We start from the raw sequence: 20,991 nt of genomic DNA on the forward strand, positions 1-20,991 counted from the left end.
CATCCATGCCTTTTGTTTAGAACAAGGATCACACATTCACATTTCAGACACATTTGTATACAAAGCTTTCTTTCTAAGTTTATTTGTTTGATAGACTGTACAAAGACAATCAAGGCATACATACACTTCCTGACACATTAGCATCTCTGGGGGAAAACTAGGACAGATCTGTGTGTAGTGCCCCACTGTTCTCTGACCATGATCCACTGTAACAGTTGACGACCCCCCCAAAAAAATCAGCATTTTCTATTCCTGCCTAAAGTAGTTGTAGTTTGAACAAACCGCATTGGGATGTCAGTTACAAAACACATTCAGCAATAAATACATGAGGCTGATAGAATAAAAAATAAAAAAATTCAGGAAACAAGAGAGCAGGGCAAATAATGATTTAGAAGGACAATCATTGTCTACAAAGTTGGGGTATGACTGACAAGATAGTGAAGGCATGAGGTCAACATGATTTAATAATATCTCTCTGAAGCATCACACCACAATATCCAGACTTCATTCCTGCGGCTCTGCAGTGTTTGTGTTCTGCTATGAGTGACCCGCAGCCTAGAGACGCTCATGGTCGAAACACAGACAAGATCCCATAGGCACAGATTTGATTTGGCATGACAAAAAATAATCCCAATGTAAATCACTTTATTTAAAATACCTTTTAATCTTATATTTGGAGAGAAAACCAACCACAATCATTGAATAGGAGTAACTACACCTGTAATGTTGATAAGGACAATTGGTCCATGTGACCAGTCTCAGAACATTTGGAGAGGGACAATGAAAGGTTCTTAACTTCTCTGTTAAAGAGCCTTTCTTTGGGGTGAGAGATTAGAGTCCATGAAGGCCATTGGCTGAGATGGAGAAGGTGATGTGTGCAAAGACAAATGTGCGTTGATGGAGGATAGGGGAAGGGCCTGGGAGACAAAGGGGTGGGGCACAAGAGCTTTTAGCTCAGCGGTTCCCCAAACTCGGGCCTGGGGACCCAAAGGGGTGCACATTTTGGTTATTGCCCTAGCACTACACAACCCATTCAAATAATTAACTAATCATCATGCTTTGATTATTTTAAATCAGCTGTGTAGAGCGAGGGAAAAAACAAATGTGCACCCCTTGGGGTCCCGAGGGCAGAGTTTGGGAAACGCTACTTTAGCTGGTCGACGTCAGCTTGGTCCATGGGGTGGCACCACGCACTTCAAAGGGCTGATCGTTGGCAAAGATGTGGCTACACAGGTCATCCAGAGGGGGCTCGGGGTCTGTGGTGGCGAACTGTGCAGCATCTTCAATCTCCTTCCTCACCGCAATGTCAATCTCCTGCACACATACAGGACAAGGGAAGTTTGGTCTTTACATCCACAAAGACATGCTTCAGTCAGCTGTAACTATTTTCAATGTGTCAATAATCATGCGTTTTTCAAACAAATTCAGCTATTTGACTTTGTGTAGGTAACTGTCAAAATAAAGGAAACACTTGAATAAATGAGGGATACAAAGTATAAAAGCAGGTGCTTCCACACAGATGTGGATCTTGAGTTAATTAAGCAATTAACATCCCATCATGCTTAGGGTCATGTACAAAAATGCTGAGTTTCCCATTATTTTGGCTAACATGGCTAGAAGAAGAGATCTCAGTAACTTTGAAAGAGGGGCCTCAAGGGAGCATAGGGGGTTTAAATGGTGTGTGGGTGTGTCAGTCACCAGATCTCAATCCAATTGAACACTTATGGGAGATTCTGGAGCGGCACTTGAGATAGCGTTTCCCACCACATTCAACAAAACATGAAATTGATCATGGAAGAATGGTGTTGAATCCCTCCAATAGACTTCCAGACACTTGTATAATTTATGCCAAGGCACATTGAAGCGGCTCATGGTGGCCCAACGCCTGAGGCTGGGCGATATGACCTAAAATCATACATCCATTTTTTCTCTAAAGAAGCTTTGCTAAAATACACTGCATTTCAAACATACTCTAATGAAGTCAGCGCTTGTTAAATTATACCTAGGCTAAATATAAGCCTTCCACAACCATAAGACCCACTAATAATTACATGTTTAACCTGCTTTTAATTTTTATGACCAATGATCTTGCTTTCAAGTCTATCAGAATGGCCCTTTTTATTGAAAATGTAATGAGAACCACACAAGGCATTCACTAATGACCAACTTCTTGTAGCAGGCATTATAGAAAATGAACACAGATCTCAAACAATCTCTCAAGCACAAGCACACTTGCTAGTGAGTAGCCAGCTAATCTTTACAGTTAAAGTAAACTTGGATCTATTTGCTAGCTAACGAGGTAAAACAGTTGAATTGTTATGAAGACACCCTTCTGTCTCCAACTGTTTGAACAGCATGCTAGCCTGTCCACTTTGTTCAGATGTTGAAATCAAGTGGCCTACCTCATTTCTCAGAATAAGTTGCTAATTCCTTATATAATAACTTTTTTATGGCTATTGCACATTTATAAAACACATACTAGCTGTCTAGTCTAACAGTCTGTGGGTTAAATGCTGCTAGCAGTACATGGTACCGCAATGTCACGCGCAACAATCTGCGAATATATTTTCCAGAATCCAGAATGTTCATTGATACTCCCGTTTTAGTAGGGTCTGCTCTTTGCACAATTTGAGTTGAAACATAAAAAGGGTATTCTTAGAAAGATACATTTCTCGTCTATTACAGTCAAATAATGTCTCAATATGTCCGATTCTGTTATACCAAACATCAAATGCAAATAGCGAGTTGAAACCGCTTAGTGAAGAAGTGATGTTTCATCTTTGTTGTCGTGAGTGTGAAGTTCATGTTTTAAGTATATATTTCTATTATTACGGGGCTATCACTCTGTCAAGAGTGCGCCTGCGCGGGAAGTTTAGTTGTTGATGGACCTAGCCTTGAGTGGCATGGCTACCTTGCAGTGTGTTCACACGGTATAGTAAAGTATGTGCCAGGTAGGGGAGTGGCTGTGTGTAAATGGGAAGGTGTACAGTCACAGCAGAAGGAACGAAAGAGAACAATAGAAAACAAGCGGACGGACATAAGCTCTCATAAAAAAGAAAGCTCTCAAAAAAAAAACTAGATTGTGATACAGGTATTTGGAATATTGTGCCAAAACAAACAAATTAATTTGAGATGTCGCCCAGCCCTACCAACACCCTGTGAAGACACGGTTGGCATTTCCTTTATTATGGCAGATACCTGTATATGCTGCCTATTCATACTGTGTTGAATGTGCAGTATATTAGTGAATGTTTGAGAATCACCTTGAGCTCCTCTATGCTGGCCATGTTGTTGCTGAGCATGCGGTCCTTCAGCATGGAGATGGGATCGCTCTTACTACGGACCTCCTGGATCTCCTCACGTGTGCGGTAGCTGAGGAAGGGGGAAGAGCGGGTAGGGATCAGGGCTATGCAGTGTCACTACAGGGGGGTAGGAGGGCAGGGAGGAGGCTACTGGGGGACATAGCAGAGTGCAGGGACAGCAATATATTAGAGCACTGAAAGCTTAGCTGAATCCCTGGTGCGTTGGCACTGATGGAGTAAAAAAAAATAGGTATGTAACAATAATCATGTCAATAACAACAATAGTAATCCAATAATAACAATATAGATGTAGACTTTTACCTGACCCCAGGATCGCTCATGCTGTGTCCATGGTAACGGTAGGTCTGTAGCTCCATGAGGATAGGGCCCTTAACACAGGTGGTGCACAGAGAAAGTTTAAGTTGTGCTACTTCAACTAAAAACACACAAACCTGTACACAGTACACACAGAAACAAATCAATCATCCTACCCACTAAGGTTGATGCTCACCTTTCCAGATCGGCAGTGAGCAGCTGCAAACTTGGTGGCCTCTCTAACACACAGGACATCCATCCCATCCACCTGGATACAGATGCATTGTGTGAGACTACAGAATATATTTTGGTACAGGAGTTTGAATATATTAGTTAGAGGTCTACCCTAATGCCAGGAATGTAGTCTCCTCTCTTGTAGTATTCGGTGCTCGCAGCAGAGCGCTCTACTGATGTGCCCATGGCATATTGGTTGTTCTCACAGATGAAAATGATGGGTAACTTCCACAGAGATGACATGTTATATGTCTCAAAGATCTGACCCTGTGGATAAAAATTCTGTCAACAGCTGGGGTCAAATAAAAACTTGAAGTTGAATGTCCTTCATATGCATGCAGGGTTCAAGAAGCATGCCTTATGTCAAACCTGATTGGCTGCGCCATCACCATAGAGACTGACACACAGCTGATCATTGCCCAGGTACTTGCAGGCCAGGGCTACACCGGCTCCCAGCGGTACCTGAGCGGAAATTAGGCAGGTGTTATATTTGTGGATCTTTGAATCGGATATAAACCAGATGCAAATGAGGTTAAAAAAAATAAATCAAAATGGGATTCTTTCAAATCTAAGATAAAGGAATAACGCTAGGCCTTTGTGAATTACCTGAGCTCCCACAATGCCATTGCCTCCATAGAAGTTTTTAGTATACATGTGCATAGAGCCTCCCTTGCCCTTAGCAATGCCTCCTCTACGACCTAAGAGACAGCAAAGGAAGAAAATACAAAAATTAGGGAAGAAAACAAAAAGAGCGAAAGAGGTTAGTTTTAATGTTTAGGGAGATAAAATCAGAGGTTCAAAGTACAGTGATTAGATCTTATTAGGGTTCTCTATTGGACTGAGTCAAGTCCACTCACCAGTGAGCTCTGCCATGATCTCCCTGACAGTCCCACCCCTGGTGAGGGTGTAGCCATGGGCACGGTATGCAGTGATCAGGTGATCTGACAGGGTGATACCCCCCTCAATGCCAACCGCACAGGCTTCCTATCAAAGAATAACAATCTGAGCATTCATATTAAAATCAAATTTTATTGGTCACAAATATTTAGCAATGTTATTGCAGGTGCAGCGAAATGCTATTTGCTATTTGAATGCAGTGTGTGCGTGTGTCAGTGGAGGCTGGTGGGATGAGCTATAGGAGGACAGGTTCATTATAATGACTGGAATGGAATAAATGGAACAGAATCAAAAACGTGTTTCACATGTTTTATGTGTATGATACAGTTCCATTCCAGCCATTACAATGAGCCTGTCCTCCTATAGCTTCTCCCACCAGCCTGAAATAGTGTGTGTTAATGTGAAACTGTATGTTTGCTTATACAATAGGTGAGTGAGATTGTGTCTTCTAACCTGGCCATCATACAGGTGACAAAAGCCTCTGATGATCTTCTGCTTATAGAGCTGGTCAGCCTTCAGCTCCATGCGTCTTATGGTCTGCATGGTACGATAATACTTCAGCCCCTCCTCCCGGGTCAGAGTGGCTGTCAGGGGTGGGCCCTCCTCCAGACGATGAAGGTCAACTTTCTGCAGGAGAACACACAATGAGAACTCAACACGGCAGACTGAGCATCAAAATCAGCTACACATTGTGTATATTTTTTGTTTTACCTTAATGTCAAAGGTGGCCTCAGGAGTGAAATCAGCATACGAGCGTGATGCCACCACCAGACTGGCAGCCTAAAATAAAACAGAGGACACTTGAGAGATTCATTTAACCGGACATCACGTCTTTTCACAACACAAATCTACTTCGCAAGACCTGCGGTTGGGCAAGCCGGGAGAGGTAGCACAAAAGCATCTGCAGTAGGACAGACCCATAAAGTGAGAAGTAGAGTGAAAAACTATGGTATGGAACATAGCTATACTTCCAGAGGTTGACCCACACACCACAATGAGACTGAAGAAACACTCCATTGTCACTGACAAGCACCGGTGAAAAGTCAGACTGTCTTGAAAAACACTGAACCAATCAACTAACAAGAATGCCTCATTGGCTGAAAAAGACATATCCAGAATATTTCCGTCACTCTGAAAATCAAATGTGTGTTCAAATGTGAATGGTTAATGAAGGAGAAATATATTATTGTGTTGTAGACCAAATTTCAGGGTGGGCAGGTTCACACAGCCAGTCAATTCAAGCACTAAGGAATATGAGTGATCACACCATAGGATAGCCTTACATGCTGACCACACCGGTCGTGTCGCGTGCACGAGAGTTGCAAAATAAATGTACACATACACGTTATTCAATCATTGCACCCACACTGCTCACGAGCATCTACGTTGCCAGGCGCTAAAATAGAAGTTGATTCTATTTGTCGCAGAACGCACTGCAAGTCCTGCCTCTCCCAACTTCTCATTGGGTTTTAGAAGCCTATACCCACGTGCCATCTTCTCATTGGTTTTTAAGAACATATACCCACATGGGTGATTGAAAGATGAACTGAAGTCAGTTGTGGTAATGCATCTTATTATGAAAGTTAGTTGTTAATCGCCATATAAAGTCCAAAGAAGAAAAGGCCTGGAAGGAGGAAATGATTCGGTTGACCGTTTTATGTGTGGATTAATTGTCGGAGTAGAGGACCTTGTGCAGTTCAGATAAAATAACAGCTCAATGTTTATATCCCAGGACAAATTAGCTAGCAACAGCAAGCTAGCTAGCCAAATTGCCATAAATGTTTTATGCTTTTCAACCTGTCCCCAAATTAATATAATTGGTTCAGAGTTTGTTTTGATACTTGAACCTCCGTGTCGTGATCACGTTTGGTGTGGGGGGACAAAAACCATTTGTGCACGATGGCAGACACACGTGCGCATCTGATTTGGGCATGGTGTTAGTGAGAGAAAACAGGTGGCTCACAGCATCAGGCAAAGTACTGTAAAAGTTAGAATGGTTGTGAGGGGAGGAGTGTAAGATACAGAGGGGCTGCCGCTACTCCCAGCAAGCTGTAGCTCTGGTAAAGGAGTGTCTTCAGTCAAGCTAAGTGCAATCTCAGGGTGTTGAAGCAACGCTATGTCAGTATTCTGGCTCCTCTCTGCCAGCTGAAGCTCAAATATGGATGAGTCAGAAGCACCCCTGTTAGTACTGATGTCAGGTTCTGAAACGTTTCATTCCCGGGTTGGTTGGTCCACTTTAAGAGGTATTTTTGGTGATGGTAGTTCTAGCGTTAGTCGGTCAGATACCATTTCTGCTTCTGTTAAAGTGTGGTCTATGATGCATAGCATAATTGCTGAACGAGAACATTTCCAAATGAAAATTATTCTTATGGGGGTGGGTAAATGCAATATTAAATTATTCTGTAATTGGACCCCAAATAAATAACTAAATGAATGAGTGAAAGTATAGAATATAATGTTAACATGTGAAAGGGAAAGAAATCATTAGGAATAAAGATGGAGCACAAAATAGGCAGAATCGGGTGTGCCACAGGGATCGTATCACCGACTACACTACAGTAAAACCACATCTTACCTCTGGCACAACCTGGGCTCCCTATCAGGCAGCCAATGGGAGAGAACCAGAGAAGGGAAGCAGTGAGGGAGTACAACAGGAGACATCAATATATAAAGAGATTATTACATTAGAGAATCACAGGAAAGATTTTATTGTCAGACATTAAAGGGAAAATTCAGACAATTCTGTGCCACAAATATTTGAGTTGTGTTATTCATGGTGACCAGCCAATCATTGCAAATATTAATTCCCCCCTCCTCTAATAAAAAAAAAAATATCACTAGCTGCAACAGAATACCATCGTGGAATGCATTTTTATGTCTACGAGTCCAGTATGAAGGAAGTTTATTTAACTAGGCAAGTCAGTTAAGAACAAATTCTTATTTATAGGCCAATTGTGCGCCGCCCTATGGATGCCGGATGTGATACAGCCTGGAATTGACCCAGGGACTGTGGTGACGCCTCTTGCACTGAGATGCAGTGCCTTAGACCTCTGCGCCACTTGGGAGCCCTAGTTAAAGGTATTTCACAAGCCAATGCTGTCTAGCATTAGCGCAATTAGTGGAAGTCTACAGCAACAGTTAGCATGCTAGCTGTTCATCTGACTCTGGGGAAGCAGATAAATGGCTTCATAGCCTAAATATATCCATTTAATATGAAGAACATTAGTAATTGGAGCTAAATACAGGGGTTTTTCCTTTATATAAAATTGTTAGGTGGTTCTAAGTGATAATTTTCAAAAGCACGCAGAAAATATATTGAATTATATTTAAATACCATCTCTGAGAACTAACAATCAAAATTAATTGGTAGAACTACAGAAAATTTGCTTCACAATAGCACAATTCTTTACACCGCCAAGATACTTTTCTAGGTAATAGACTGTTAGAGTTTACACTTCCACTGAACTGTGGAGAGGTCAAAATAAAGAAATGTCTACCAAATATATTAATAAAAGGTTTTTCATTACCGGTACTTCTACTTACCATTATTCACCTATGAGCCTTCGTCAAAGCTTTTTCTCATAATTGAGACGGTTGCTACTTACCACTGGATATCTTGATTAAAAGCTGACATGGTGGCAAAGAGAGTTTGAATGAGAAAAGTTATCTTTACGGGTTGCCCGTGTGGTTGATCCTTTTGGCGGTAAGTATATAACCACAGGAAAGTATTGTAACGACCCTGGCTTTATAAGCGCGGAAATCGACCCTGCCGGACGTCGGGCTAGAAGGTCGAGGGTTCGAGACCTGCTCCCTGCCTGTTTCATTACAGTTTAATTACTTTTCAAAGCGCTGGCATTGCATTTCTATCACCTGAAACATGCGAACAATATAAAAATAGATGCACAAGACACATGCACGTGTTTACATGGTTCTGCACATGCTTTGGGTAATAGAAAACGGAATGAACTACCCGCGCCTTGAAAAGTAGATGTAATTATACTTCCTGTGGACATATTGTCTCACATTACAACAGCAAAAATGACCAACCGCACAGACAACCGGTAAAATACGTTGAAATAAATTTGTATTCAACATGCTGGCTTGTTGAGGTCGTGATCGATCACTTTCCTGATTCAAACTCTGATTTCTGTCCGACGTAGAATTCTATGGAATTGAACATCGGGTTTCCCAATCCAGGCAATCTTGAACGCACCGCAATGATAACTATTTTGACAAGTTGGCAGCTAACCAAGTAGGCATATGATTCTTTGGATTATAGCTAGTTCGCAGATTTACCCAAAACTTGCCAAGTCATATTTAGCTAAAGCCAAGGGCGGCTAGCAAGTTACTGCCGTACGGGTACGAATCGGGGCCTATCGGAATGGCAAGGTCAGGACCGCAGCTCGTCTCGTTTTTTAAGAAAAGGACAAGCGGTCATGTGTATCCTATAGTAAAATACTATACATAAACAGTACTTACATTTCTTCTTGCGCTACCCCTCAGCACGTTGGAGATTATTGTCAACATCTTTTGCATACTATTTGGCCGCCAGCGATCTGCAGAAGGTTTTCCCCTCAGTCCTTCCTGCCTGTCAAAACAAACGCTACCAAAATGACGTTACCGACAAAATCCACGTCGACTGCAGATGACGACATGCGCTACGCCTAAAAATAAATAAATGCACGAGCTTCTTAAGGTCCTTGTGTAATTGTAATGTGATATTGTACCCCCTAGCTCGATTGTCCATTGTTTGTAATCTATGTATGCTTGTGTTCCCTCATGTGCTTTATGTATTGATTTGTTGTTAATAAAAAAAAAAAAAAAAAAAAAAAATAATAAAATAAAATTTAAAAAATGCACGAGCTTCGAGATTTTGCAGAAGCACAGGCTTATTTCTGTACGAGCGAGTTCCTCTTCAAGTATTTGATTGCACAATGAATTACCAAGTACTTATTCGAGTATGTTTAACGGCGGATTGCATCCAATACATGTTGCATTACCGCAACCAACGGTTCCCCAAAGCACACACATCCCTGGGTCGCTCCTCTTTTCAGTTCGCTGCAGATAGCGACTGGAACACTCAAATTGGACCATTTTATCTCCATCTCTTCAAAGACTCAATCATGGACACTTACTGACAGTTGTGGCTGCTTCGCGTGAGGTATTGTCGCTACCTTCTTGCCCAATAATGTTTCTACCATGCTATGTTGTCTTAGGTCTCTTTATGTAGTGGTGTGTTTTGTCCTACATGTATTTTTGAATTTGTTATCCCTGTCCTCAAAGAGGAGCCTTTTGGTAGGCCGTCATTGTAAATAAGAATTGGTTCTTATCTGACTTGCCTAGTTAAATGAAACTAGACTGGGGTATTTTTTTATATAAAAAAGCAACCCAACCCTCGTCCTGGAGATCTACAGTTCTGTGGGGTTTCAGTCCAACCCTAATTTAACACACCTGATTCTACTAATTAGCTGCTCAAGACCTTAACTAGCTGAATCAGATATGCTAAGTTAGGGTTGGAATGAACCTAGCTCTCCAGGAAGAGGGTTGGACAGTCCTGCCTTATACTTTGAGGGAAGATATCGTTTTAAAATATCCTACCATAACCCTACACTCATTAAAAACACACCAGGCTAGTTGACTATTTAAACATATATAATCCTACCTCAGGCCAACAGCCTGGAAAGACAGGACACCACTCAACACACCCTGTAACTCTTCTGACGTCAAATCTCTTACACCAACATATTTTTATGCAGCTGCCACCACAACCTCTATTTTCTGCGACTTATGTTCCATCCCTGTGGTACAGTTGATAACCATAGCTATGAATGCTAAAAAGCCAAAGCCAATTCTCACACTAATCCTCCCCCTTGACCCATCTTCCTCTACTTTCTTCACTGCCTCAACATCTGACAGGCACCCTCTGCACTACTCTAACCTCAACCTGTCTCTCGCACCGGACATTTCTGATCCCCAGCCCCATGGGCACCTGTACAATTAACACATACTGCTTTTTTCTCTTCAATACTACACATTCCTTTGTCTCATGCCCTTCTGCACACCTGGTAACCTCCCTCCTACACACTGCTGGGACATGCCTATAAGCTTGACACCTGTAACAACATAATGGATTCGTCACAAAAGCTTGTAGTGGATAACTGAAATATCCTAACATCACTTTGTCGGTCAAAGACTCAACATCAAAACTCAAAAGTACAAACAATGACTTCTGTTTCACCTGTCACTACACCCTGTCTGTGTCGCACCAAACGATGAGCGTCACAAACACCGGGAATCTTCCCCTTCAGTTGATCCATTTTCGCATTTACCGTTACCCCAGTAATCACTATTTTCAACAGCGCTCTTTTCTTTAGCGCAAAACAAGTCCCATCTCTGGTCCCCATTCGTGTGGCGCGGAACCCCTGCTCCCACTGACCAGCGGGAAACACAAACAATTATCACAAGGCCACGTAGGGTTACCTTAACCGATACCACAGCACCCAACGTTTTAACCCACTCTGAAACCATATATGGATCATCCAAAAGGCACCGGTAAACTTTCTGCAAAAATGTTACTCCTACCATCACAGACTTAAAACAAATCTTTATCATGACCATCAGTGCAAGCCTCGGGAATTACCAGGCACACACAAAATAAAATGGTAAAGTCATAAATAGAAACGATGTATAGACTGGTATATGATTTTTTTTATACAGGGACCTAGTTTCTCTATTTTTTCTTCACATTTTTATTACTACTTGTTCTTTTTTTCCTTTGTATTTGGCATTTGACTTTTGATTGATAGTGTTATTCTACTGCATTGCTGAGGAGTTAACAAACAAGCGGTTCACTCTACCATGTGCACGTGACCAATAAACTTCGATTTGAATCTGCACATCCTTCACATCCCTGTTTAAGATGAAGTAACACAATATGAACTATATTGTAAGGACCCTTGAATGCAAAAATAAGAATGATCAAATAAACAAAATAGGAAATATATGCGTTCATCACATCGTTTTCATATAGTTTGATATACCCAAATCGATCATTATCAGACACTAATAATCATTTCTGTTTACTTGAACAAGGACGACCTCCTTTCAGGATAAAGGGAAAGTACCTTGCGAAAAGGTTCTATCGATCGAGGCCAATTTCGTGTTCACGTGAAATAGCGCCCCTGCACTTTCCTAGAAACTAGCTAGCTACGTGCTTTTAGCAAGACAGTGTAATGGACGTCATGCTTCATATGAAGATGTTAAAGGACATTTTAAGTGTGTTTTGCACAATTTGTTTGGTCACCAATTTTTCCACTGCAGCCCAAGACGGTTCTAATGGGAAAAAGGACCAAGAATGTCACAACTACGCTGGAGGACACGTCTACCCCGGAGAGGCTTTCCGTGTGCCCGTCTCTGACCATTCCCTGCACCTCAGCAAGGCGAAAAGTGGGTATTGTCCCTGTACAGTTGTACTTAACAATCCCATTGACTCTAAAATTATTTTAATTATTTTACTCAACATTATATGCATATGGTACTTTTGTTTTTAGCTACGGCGCTATTTAGCTTGACTGCAGGCAACTTAATTAGCTAACGTTAGCGGACTTGATTAGCTAGACACTGTGCCAATTATCTGCAAATTGTCCAGTTTTCCCTTGCCAAGTTCACCACTGACGTTAGCATAACATTTGTATGCGCGTTATTGTAATAATGCCAGCTTTTACTTGTAGATCAACATTCATAAGTAGTAGTTAGTACATTTGGACACGTCAAGCCAAAACGTTGCTCCAATTACTTTGTCGAGTACAGGAGTACCCGCGCAATAACAATTGCTGCGTACCACACAATCCCAATGGATGCATCTCAGTCAGTTATGTGGGTTCCTCTTCGAGCTCACGCCTTCATCAGCATTCGTTAAGAGGCAGGTGAAATGTAAATTCTCAGTAGGTGGCCTCTATTCGCTTTCACATTTCCTGCGTTTTCCAAACAGAAGATGGCTAGGTGACAAGGAAGCCAATACCAGACTTCTGAGATGCAACCATCCAGAATACACTATATATATTTAAGTGTTCCCTTTATTTTTTGAGCAGTAATATATATATATGAACACTTAAACAACGCAATGTAACTCCAAGTCAATTACACTTCTGTGAAATCAAACTGTCCACTTAGGAAGCAACACTGATTGACAATAAATTTCACATGCTGTTGTGCAAATGGAATAGACAACAGGTGGAAATGATAGGCAATTAGCAAGACAATTAAGGAGTGGTTCTGCAGGTGGTAACCACAGACCACTTCTCAGTTCCTATGCTTCCTGGCTGATGTTTTGGTCACTTTTGAATGCTGGCGGTGTTTTCACTCTAGTGGTAGCATGAGATGGAGTCTACAACCCACACAAGTGGCTCAGGTAGTGCAGCTCATCCAGGTAGTGCAGCTCATCCAGGATGGAACATCAATGCGAGCTGTGGCAAGAAGGTTTGCTGTGTCTGTCAGCGTAGTGTCCAGAGCATGGAGGCGCTACCAGGAGACAGGCCAGTACATCAGGAGACGTGGAGGAGGCTGTAGGAGGGCAACAACCCAGCAGCAGGACCACTACCTCCGCCTTTGTGCAAGGAGGAGCACTGCCAGAGCCCTGCAAAATGACCTCCAGCAGGTCACACATGTGCATACGGTCAGAAACAGACTCCATGAGGGTGGTAATGAGGGCCCGACGTCCACAGGTGGGGGTTGTGCTTACAGCCAACACCGTGCAGGACGTTTGGCATTTGCCAGAGAACATCAAGATTGGCAAATTCACCATTGGCGTCCTGTGCTCTTCACAGATGAAAGCAGGTTCACACTGAGCACATGTGACAGAGTCTGGAGATGCCGTGTAGAACGTTCTGCTGCCTGCAACATCCTCCAGCATGACCGGTTTGGCGGTGGGTCAGTCGTGGGGTGGCATTTCTTTGGGGGGCAGCACAGCCCTCCATGTGCTCGCCAGAGGTAGCCTGACTGCCATTAGGTACCGAGATGAGATCCTCAGACCCCTTGTGAGACCATATGCTAGTGCGGTTGGCCCTGGGTTCCTCCTAATGCAAGACAATGCTAGACCTCATGTGGCTGGAGTGTGTCAGCAGTTCCTGCAAGAGGAAGGCATTGATGCTATGGACTGGCCTGCCCGTTCCCCAGACCTGAATCCAATTGAGCACATCTGGGATCATGTCTCGCTCCATCCACCATCGCCATGTTGCACCACAGACTGTCCAGGAGTTGGCGGATGCTTTAGTCCAGGTCTGGGAGGAGATCCCTCAGGAGACCATCCGCCACCTCATCAGGAGCATGCCCAGGCGTTGTAGGGAGTTTATACAGGCACGTGGAGGCCACACACACTACTGAGCCTTATTTTGACTTGTTTTAAGGACATTCCATCAAAGTTGGATCAGCCTATAGTGTGGTTTTCCACTTTAATTTTGAGTGTGACTCCAAATCAGAAGAAATAAGAAATGTGTTATACTCTGAATTGGACCATTATCCCAACTGTTACACGAAATAACTGCCCTTTTCGAGCTCATGCTAGGTAGCATAAGCCACACCAGCCATTTTGGAATGGCAGTGTCAGCGTTCTTCGAAGTTTAACAGCGGTTGGTATCCAATAAATGTTGCATTACCACCACCAACTAGACTAGTGTATAACCCTTATACTTTGCTTGAAAAAAGGAAAATAAATCAACTAATGCCCAATCATCTAACCCTACACTCATTAAAAACCCACCACCCTACTCCACTCTAAACCTATCTAGTCCTACCTCAGGCCAACAGACTGAAAGGACGAGACACCACCACTCGACACAGCCTGTAACTCTTGTAACGTCAAATCTCGTACACCAAAATACTTCTCGTTTGGTGCGACGCGCCTGCTCCCTCAGACCAGTAGTGTCAGCCAATCGGCTCCTTTGTTATTCAACATATGCCTTTCCATAATGGGGCGGCAGGGTAGCCTAGTGGTTAGAGCATTGGACTAGTAACCGAAAGGTTGCAAGTTCAAATCCCCGAGCTGACAAGGTACAAAATCTGTCGTTCTGCCCCTGAACAGGCTGTTAACCCACTGTTCCTAGGCCGTCATTCAAAATAAGAATTTGTTCTTAACTGACTTGACTAGTAAAATAAAGGTTTAAAAAAAAAAAAATGGCAGCTGTGGCTACTGCTACCTAGCATCAGGACGAAAAAAAACTAGCAGTTGTTTAATCTTCGAGGTGTAACAGTTGGGATAATGGAGTACAACGCAGTTCTTAACCCTGTATTGAGGTTTGTTTTCCAAGCCATATCTCGCGCTGGCTCTGCGTGTTCTTAATCTAAACAGGAATCCTGTCTGACCCCAGTGCAGCTATAATCAAGAGTGGGGTCGACATCTATTCTGGCTAATATGCACCCAATGATGTGATGCTCCCCATGGAATCCCCATGCGAAAACTGCACATTTTAGAGCTGCCTTTTATTGTCCAAAGCACAAGGTGCAAATGCGTAATGATAATGTGGTTTAATCAGCTTTTTGATATGCCACACCTGTCAGGTGGATGCATTATCTTGGCAAAGGAGAACACTTTACATGTTGTATTTCTATTTTTGTTCAGTATATTATGCGTGGCGGACAACTAATATAGTATTTGTTCATTGTTGATGAGCAGTGTGCAAATACTATTAGTTGTCCGCCACGCATAATATACTGGACAAAAATAGAAATACAACATGTAAAGTGTTGGTCCCATGTTTCATGAGCTGAAAGAAGATCCCAGAAATTTATATATGCACATCCCTGTTCGTATTTCTCCTTTGCCAAGATAATGCATCCACCTGACAGGTGTGGCATATCAAAAAGCTGATTAAACCACATTATCATTACGCATTTGCACCTTGTGCTTTGGACAATAAAAGGCAGCTCTAAAATGTGCAGTTTTCGCACAACACAATACCACAGATGTCTCAAGTTTTGAGGGAGTGTGCAATGTGCATCCTGACTGCAGGAATTCCCACCAGAGCTGTTGCCAGATCATTTTAATGTTAATTTCTCTCCATGAGCCACCTCCAACATTTTGTTTAAGAGAAATTGGCAGTTTGTCTAACTGGCCTCACAACTGCAGTCCACATGTAACCACAACAGCCCAGGACCTCCACATCTGGCTTCTTCACCTGCAGGATCATCTGAGACCAGCCACTTGGACAGCTGATGAAACTGAGGACTATTTCTGTCTGAGGAAAAACTCATTCTGATTGGCTGGGCCTGGCTCCAAAGTGGGTCGCCTATGCCCTCCCGGCCCACCCATGGCTGCACCCCTGCCCAGTCATGTGGAATTCGTAGATTAGGACCTAAAGAATTGATTTCAATTGACTGATTTCCTTATATGAACTGTAACTCAGTAAAATGGTTAATTGTTGCATGTTGAGTTTTATATTTTGTTCAGTATAAATGCAGTAATCATGTGCACAGCAGGATTTGTACCCTTCCTGTTACTTTTTCATTTTGAATCTGAAGACATTTGATTTGTTTGTCCCTAAAAGGTGATCAGCAAATATCTTGCTTGCTCGTGCTTTGAACCATTATCAAATTATATATTTCTTTCTTATTTTTGCAGTTTCAAAGCCGGCACCTTATTTTGAGGGGTCAGCTGTGATCGATGGAGAGTTTAAGGAGCTCAAGCTGTCTGACTACAAAGGGAAATACCTAGTCTTCTTCTTCTACCCCCTGGACTTGTGAGTACTATCTTTTATTGACCTTCATCCTAAAACAAATCTCTGTACTGTTGGTTGCAACTGTCAGAAAATGTGTTCATAGGCTAGTAACTTTCTGTTTAGTGACTTTGTTACTCTATAACAGTGGTCGACATTCCAGGCATCCCTAGTCGATCACCAAACTTTTCTGTAAGAAAAGTCAACGATAAAGGCTGGCACTTTTTTTAAAATTATTGTTTGTTGCGCTGTTGGTGGTAGGTGCACTTGATTCAGAAGCCCTGCGTACTGGATAAGCAAAAGTGTTCCCATTTTTAACTATTTTTTTTTTTCTGTCTGAAATGACTAACTCTGCCTACCCGGCGGACCGGGAGATCTTTGGCCACTCAATGTAGCCAATCGGATAGTTCAAATCACTGTGCCTACAGATCTTCCATGCCCCCCGGCCATGGCAAAGTTTGAGACTAGCCTACGTAAGATGTAATAATTTTTAAAACCATGACCTCAGAGACTGTCAAACAATAAAGCAAAGAGCTGCTGTTTTTGAATAAGTTCATGTTTACATTTTTTAAAATTACTTTTACCCCCTTTTCTCCCCAATTTTGTGATATTCAATTGGTAGTTAGTCTTGTCCCAGTCTGTATGGACTCGGGAGAGGCAAAGGTCAAGAGCCATGCGTCCTCCGAAACACGACCCCGCCGAGCCGCGCGGCACCAATGTGCCGGAGGAAATACCGTACAGCTGGCTACCGCAGTCAGCGTGGATGGGCCGGTACTGCCACAAGGAGTTGCTAGAGCGCGATGGGACAAGGACATCCCAGCAGGCCAAACTCTCCCCTAACCCTGACGAGGCTGGGCCAATTGTGCGCCGCTTCACAGGTCTCCCGGTCGTCGCTGGTTGCGCCACAGCCCGGAATCTAACCCAGATCTGTAGTGACACCTCAAGCACTGTGATGCAGTGCCTTAGACCACTGTGCCACTTTGGGAGGCCATGTTTATGTATTTGTTCAGCAGTGTCGACACTTGTAATTGTGTTGAATAAAAATATAAAACGTGTTTCTCTCTACTTCCACTCTTGTTGCAACTGCAATGAATGAGTAGCCAAGTGTATCGATAGCTCTGCGTTTTAAAAATTATTATTAGCAGCTTGTCTATTTTACAATTGCGGAATATTTCAATTTTTCTAGTCATAGGAACAAAAGCGAGATCCGACTACAAAAAAATGTTTTGAAAGGTTATCCAACTCGTCATGATTTGACTTGTTTTTTAAAATTTTCTCCCGAGTTCCCTGTTGTCTTGAAAGCACAATCAGATGCATTTACCATCTGCCCAGTAAAATGAAAAAGCAAATTATTTAAATTTATGTTCCGCAGTACACCGCAAGTGCTACACTAACTAATCTATTTTGTTATCAAAGCTCGTATTTTGAAATCTAATACTGTCTGAGAATAACAATATTGGCAGGCCAGGCATAAAGGTAATATGCTGTGTTCATGTTTAGGCCTACTGCCCAAACCTTATTCCTACATTTAAAAAAATTTTTTTTACATGAACCTAATAAAAACAGTTAAGTCATGATTAAAAAATAAGCAACAATCTGAGCGGTAGGTCTCTGCTTTGTTTTTGACTGCAGAAGTTATCCTGACTGAGAAAAGGTTGGTGACCGACCACTGCTCTAAAAGATCAAATAGAAATCTAAATAATCTGTGGTGTATTAATTACCTCTTGCAATGGAAACCGTTTACTAGTTTAAGAACCAAACGGAGCAAACGAAACAGGGAGGAACCTTCCTGTAGTTGTCCAATAGAAACTTTTGCAACAGAATTGGGTAATGAATACACCCCAGCTTTTAATTGTGAGTCTAGCCTATTTGTTTTAGTATTTTATCATAAAATATACACTGTAGTAACTGTTTATACACTTTTCTGAGTTCTTACATGACATTTTCTATATTATAGAATCATTGACTGAATGAAAATGCAGTATGCTATGTCTAAAGTAATAATGCTGTTGGCTATGTATTATTCTGATGACCCTCACACTGTGTACCTGCAGCACATTTGTCTGCCCGACTGAGATTATTGCATTCAGTGATCGTGTGCACGAGTTCCATGCCATCAATGCTGAGGTTGTTGCCTGCTCTGTTGACTCACAATTCACCCATCTGGCATGGTAAGATTATAAGCATCACACCCCTCTTCAGAGGTGCTTGGACTTTTTCAGAGCACTTCATCTTTTTTCCCTTGACCCTCTGGTTTTATGTTAACAGGATCAACACACCTAGGAAGCAGGGTGGACTTGGGCCAATGAAAGTCCCTCTGCTGTCTGACCTCACACACCAGATTTCCAAGGACTATGGAGTCTTCCTAGAGGATGCAGGACACACACTCCGGTGCAGTTACACTCACACATGAAGTAGAAACTACTACAAAAGATGATGCCTAGTATTGGTTTGATACAACTGCTATAGCCAGAACATTTTTCCTCATTAACCTCCTTTTATAATTCGGTTCAGTGAAAAACGGTACAACAAAATACCTGTTAACTGTTTTAAGTTCATGAAGTCTAAATTCATGCAGTTTGAAACTGAAGCAATCATTGTTGTCATTCTCCCCCTCAGGGGCCTGTTCATCATCGATGACAAGGGAGTCCTGAGGCAGATTACCATGAATGACCTCCCGGTAGGGCGCTCTGTAGATGAGACCCTGCGGCTGGTCCAGGCCTTCCAGTACACTGACAAACATGGTGAAGGTATGGTTCAGTCTCATCACATAACACATTCTCAGATATTACAGCTAGATACTTAACTACCTGTGGTTGCTATGGATGGTCTTTGTTTACAGTTTGTGTGAAATAAATACTTTTTCTTTTTGCAGTGTGCCCAGCAGGATGGAAGCCAGGCAGTGACACGGTGAGTTTCATACTGTGTGTGTGTTTCCAAATAAGTGCGTGCATGAGAGAAATATTATTTTCATAGACATTGCTTGAGACAACTGTACTAATTCAGTGTATTACACTCCATAGATAATCCCAGACCCATCGGGCAAACTCAAGTACTTTGACAAGCTGAACTGACCCTCCCTTGCTCTCTAAACACTTTGGTTGAAGCTCAGAATAAAAACAGGGTTTTGATAATCTGGTGTCTGTTTTGTTTTAGCAATGTACAGGCATTTGACATTATTAAATCTCATCTAGTGATCTCTGAGTAAACTGGTTACCTTTGAGATGAGAAACAGGCCACGAACTACAACAACCAAATAATGCCTTTTGGAACTGAGTCACCCTCTCCTAATGGGAGACATTAGATGGCGCTGTTGATGAAATTAGTGAAATGCATGTATTCAATGTTTCTCCTATGATTTTTTTTTTTTCACCCGGGTTGGCAAAGTTAGTATAGTGGGCGTGGCCATTTTTTGCTCTTTTTTTTTTTTAAGGCACTCTTGGCTGCAGACACAATGTTGCTGTTTTAAAACTAATTTCTTGCAATTCTACACATTTTGCCATGGTTTATGGTGTGTTCCTATGCTATAATGGTGCCCCAAGTCATGACATTTTGGGTATTTTAGATTCTCCCTGACTTTGTTTTTTATTTTGGTGATTGTTAGTTCTCAAAGATGAGAATTATTACATGACATACTTTACATACATACTTGATCTAGTTTTAGTCATATTTTTGGAGTCTAAATGAATATAGGGGAAATGCTGTTCTTATATAATATGTTGAGTGTGCCAAATATGTCCCACTCCAATGGACTGGACACCAGATAACAGTTGGCTATAAACTAGTCGCTTGAGTATTGGGCATTCCTGGGGAGGGGTCCTATAACAAATAAATACTCTGGAATATGATGGACATGCACTCTGGAAATAATTGGAATTGTTTTAAATGTAAATTAAACTACAGTACATCCATAATATGTACCTCAAAGTGCACACACAATTCATTTACACAACATGTACAGTAGGTCTGCATGGTCACATGTCTCAATTAATGAAATGCCATCAGAATATCACATACAGGACCAGTCAAAGAGAAACCAAACGTAAAGAGTTTCGTGGCAGTTCAAGGTCACAAGTTTATAGATCATGCCAGCATCTGCTTTCCTGGAGATTGTAGTACATCTGAGTCACTACTGTGAAGCTTTGCAGAGCAATGCCATGGACTGAGTCATAAACCTTTTTTAAATATGATCTCTTATCTAGTTTAAATTACTTAAGACTTTTATAACTAACTGACACTTCTAATAAATCCTGGGATTTCACATAACTTAGACTGGCAGTACAATATTGCTGCCAACAGGTTTGGCCAAGACTGCAGGCCTATTTGACAAGAATAGGTGTTTTTTTCTTAAGAATATTGGAGATTTTGTTGACATAAAGAAGAGATGAAGGGCCCTTAACCTCAGTGATTCATGTTTAAGTGGCCTAAAGCCTATGTATTTACAATTAAGTTACAAAGGCGGGTACTGTGTAATTACAGTGTAGGCACACAGGGTTATGGTACTTACAACTGTGACATGTAATTAGTCTACATGT

The 20,991-nt window shown here is 42.0% G+C and overlaps 2 protein-coding genes across 3 annotated transcripts; one reads left to right on the forward strand and one right to left on the reverse strand.

Moving 5' to 3' along the window:
• Positions 1-48: 48 nt before the first annotated feature.
• On the reverse strand, positions 49-9,367 carry LOC115101415 (pyruvate dehydrogenase E1 component subunit alpha, mitochondrial-like). 2 transcript variants are annotated; one of them, XM_029620890.2, is made up of 12 exons: positions 9,228-9,367; positions 7,324-7,344; positions 5,460-5,528; positions 5,202-5,375; positions 4,709-4,835; positions 4,458-4,549; positions 4,221-4,313; positions 3,963-4,118; positions 3,814-3,885; positions 3,624-3,691; positions 3,264-3,372; positions 49-1,314 (listed from the first exon to the last, which is right to left on the reverse strand). In XM_029620890.2, the coding sequence occupies exons 1-12, from the start codon at positions 9,282-9,284 to the stop codon at positions 1,150-1,152; spliced, it is 1,203 nt and encodes a 400-aa protein (XP_029476750.1). In that variant the 5' UTR covers positions 9,285-9,367; the 3' UTR covers positions 49-1,149. The 2 variants fall into 2 exon arrangements, with proteins under 2 accessions (XP_029476750.1, XP_029476752.1); XM_029620892.2 differs by lacking the exon at positions 7,324-7,344 and having other exon boundaries at positions 9,228-9,366.
• A 2,527-nt stretch (positions 9,368-11,894) lies between these two features.
• LOC115101416 (peroxiredoxin-4-like) lies at positions 11,895-19,590 on the forward strand. The gene is made up of 7 exons (XM_029620893.2): positions 11,895-12,194; positions 16,363-16,480; positions 18,511-18,627; positions 18,725-18,847; positions 19,076-19,206; positions 19,332-19,366; positions 19,480-19,590. Exons 1-7 carry the CDS (start codon positions 11,981-11,983, stop codon positions 19,528-19,530), a joined length of 789 nt encoding a protein of 262 aa, XP_029476753.1. The 5' UTR covers positions 11,895-11,980; the 3' UTR covers positions 19,531-19,590.
• Positions 19,591-20,991: the final 1,401 nt, after the last annotated feature.

This window comes from Oncorhynchus nerka, linkage group LG19 (genome assembly GCF_034236695.1).
Source record: "Oncorhynchus nerka isolate Pitt River linkage group LG19, Oner_Uvic_2.0, whole genome shotgun sequence".
Classification (NCBI taxonomy): Eukaryota; Metazoa; Chordata; class Actinopteri; order Salmoniformes; family Salmonidae; genus Oncorhynchus; species Oncorhynchus nerka.

Excerpts from the sequence above, each read along its gene's own strand:
- LOC115101416 (XM_029620893.2), top strand. The coding sequence starts at position 11,981 with ATGGACGTCATGCTTCATATGAAGATGTTAAAGGACATTTTAAGTGTG. Across the intron at positions 18,848-19,075 it reads GATGCAGGACACACACTCCG|GGGCCTGTTCATCATCGATG; the intron begins GTGCAGTTACAC and ends TCTCCCCCTCAG. Across the intron at positions 19,207-19,331 it reads CACTGACAAACATGGTGAAG|TGTGCCCAGCAGGATGGAAG; the intron begins GTATGGTTCAGT and ends TTCTTTTTGCAG.
- LOC115101415 (XM_029620890.2), bottom strand. The coding sequence starts at position 9,284 with ATGCAAAAGATGTTGACAATAATCTCCAACGTGCTGAGGGGTAGCGCA. Across the intron at positions 4,836-5,201 it reads GTCACCTGTATGATGGCCAG|GAAGCCTGTGCGGTTGGCAT; the intron begins GTTAGAAGACAC and ends ATTCTTTGATAG. Across the intron at positions 3,886-3,962 it reads ACTACATTCCTGGCATTAGG|GTGGATGGGATGGATGTCCT; the intron begins GTAGACCTCTAA and ends ATCTGTATCCAG.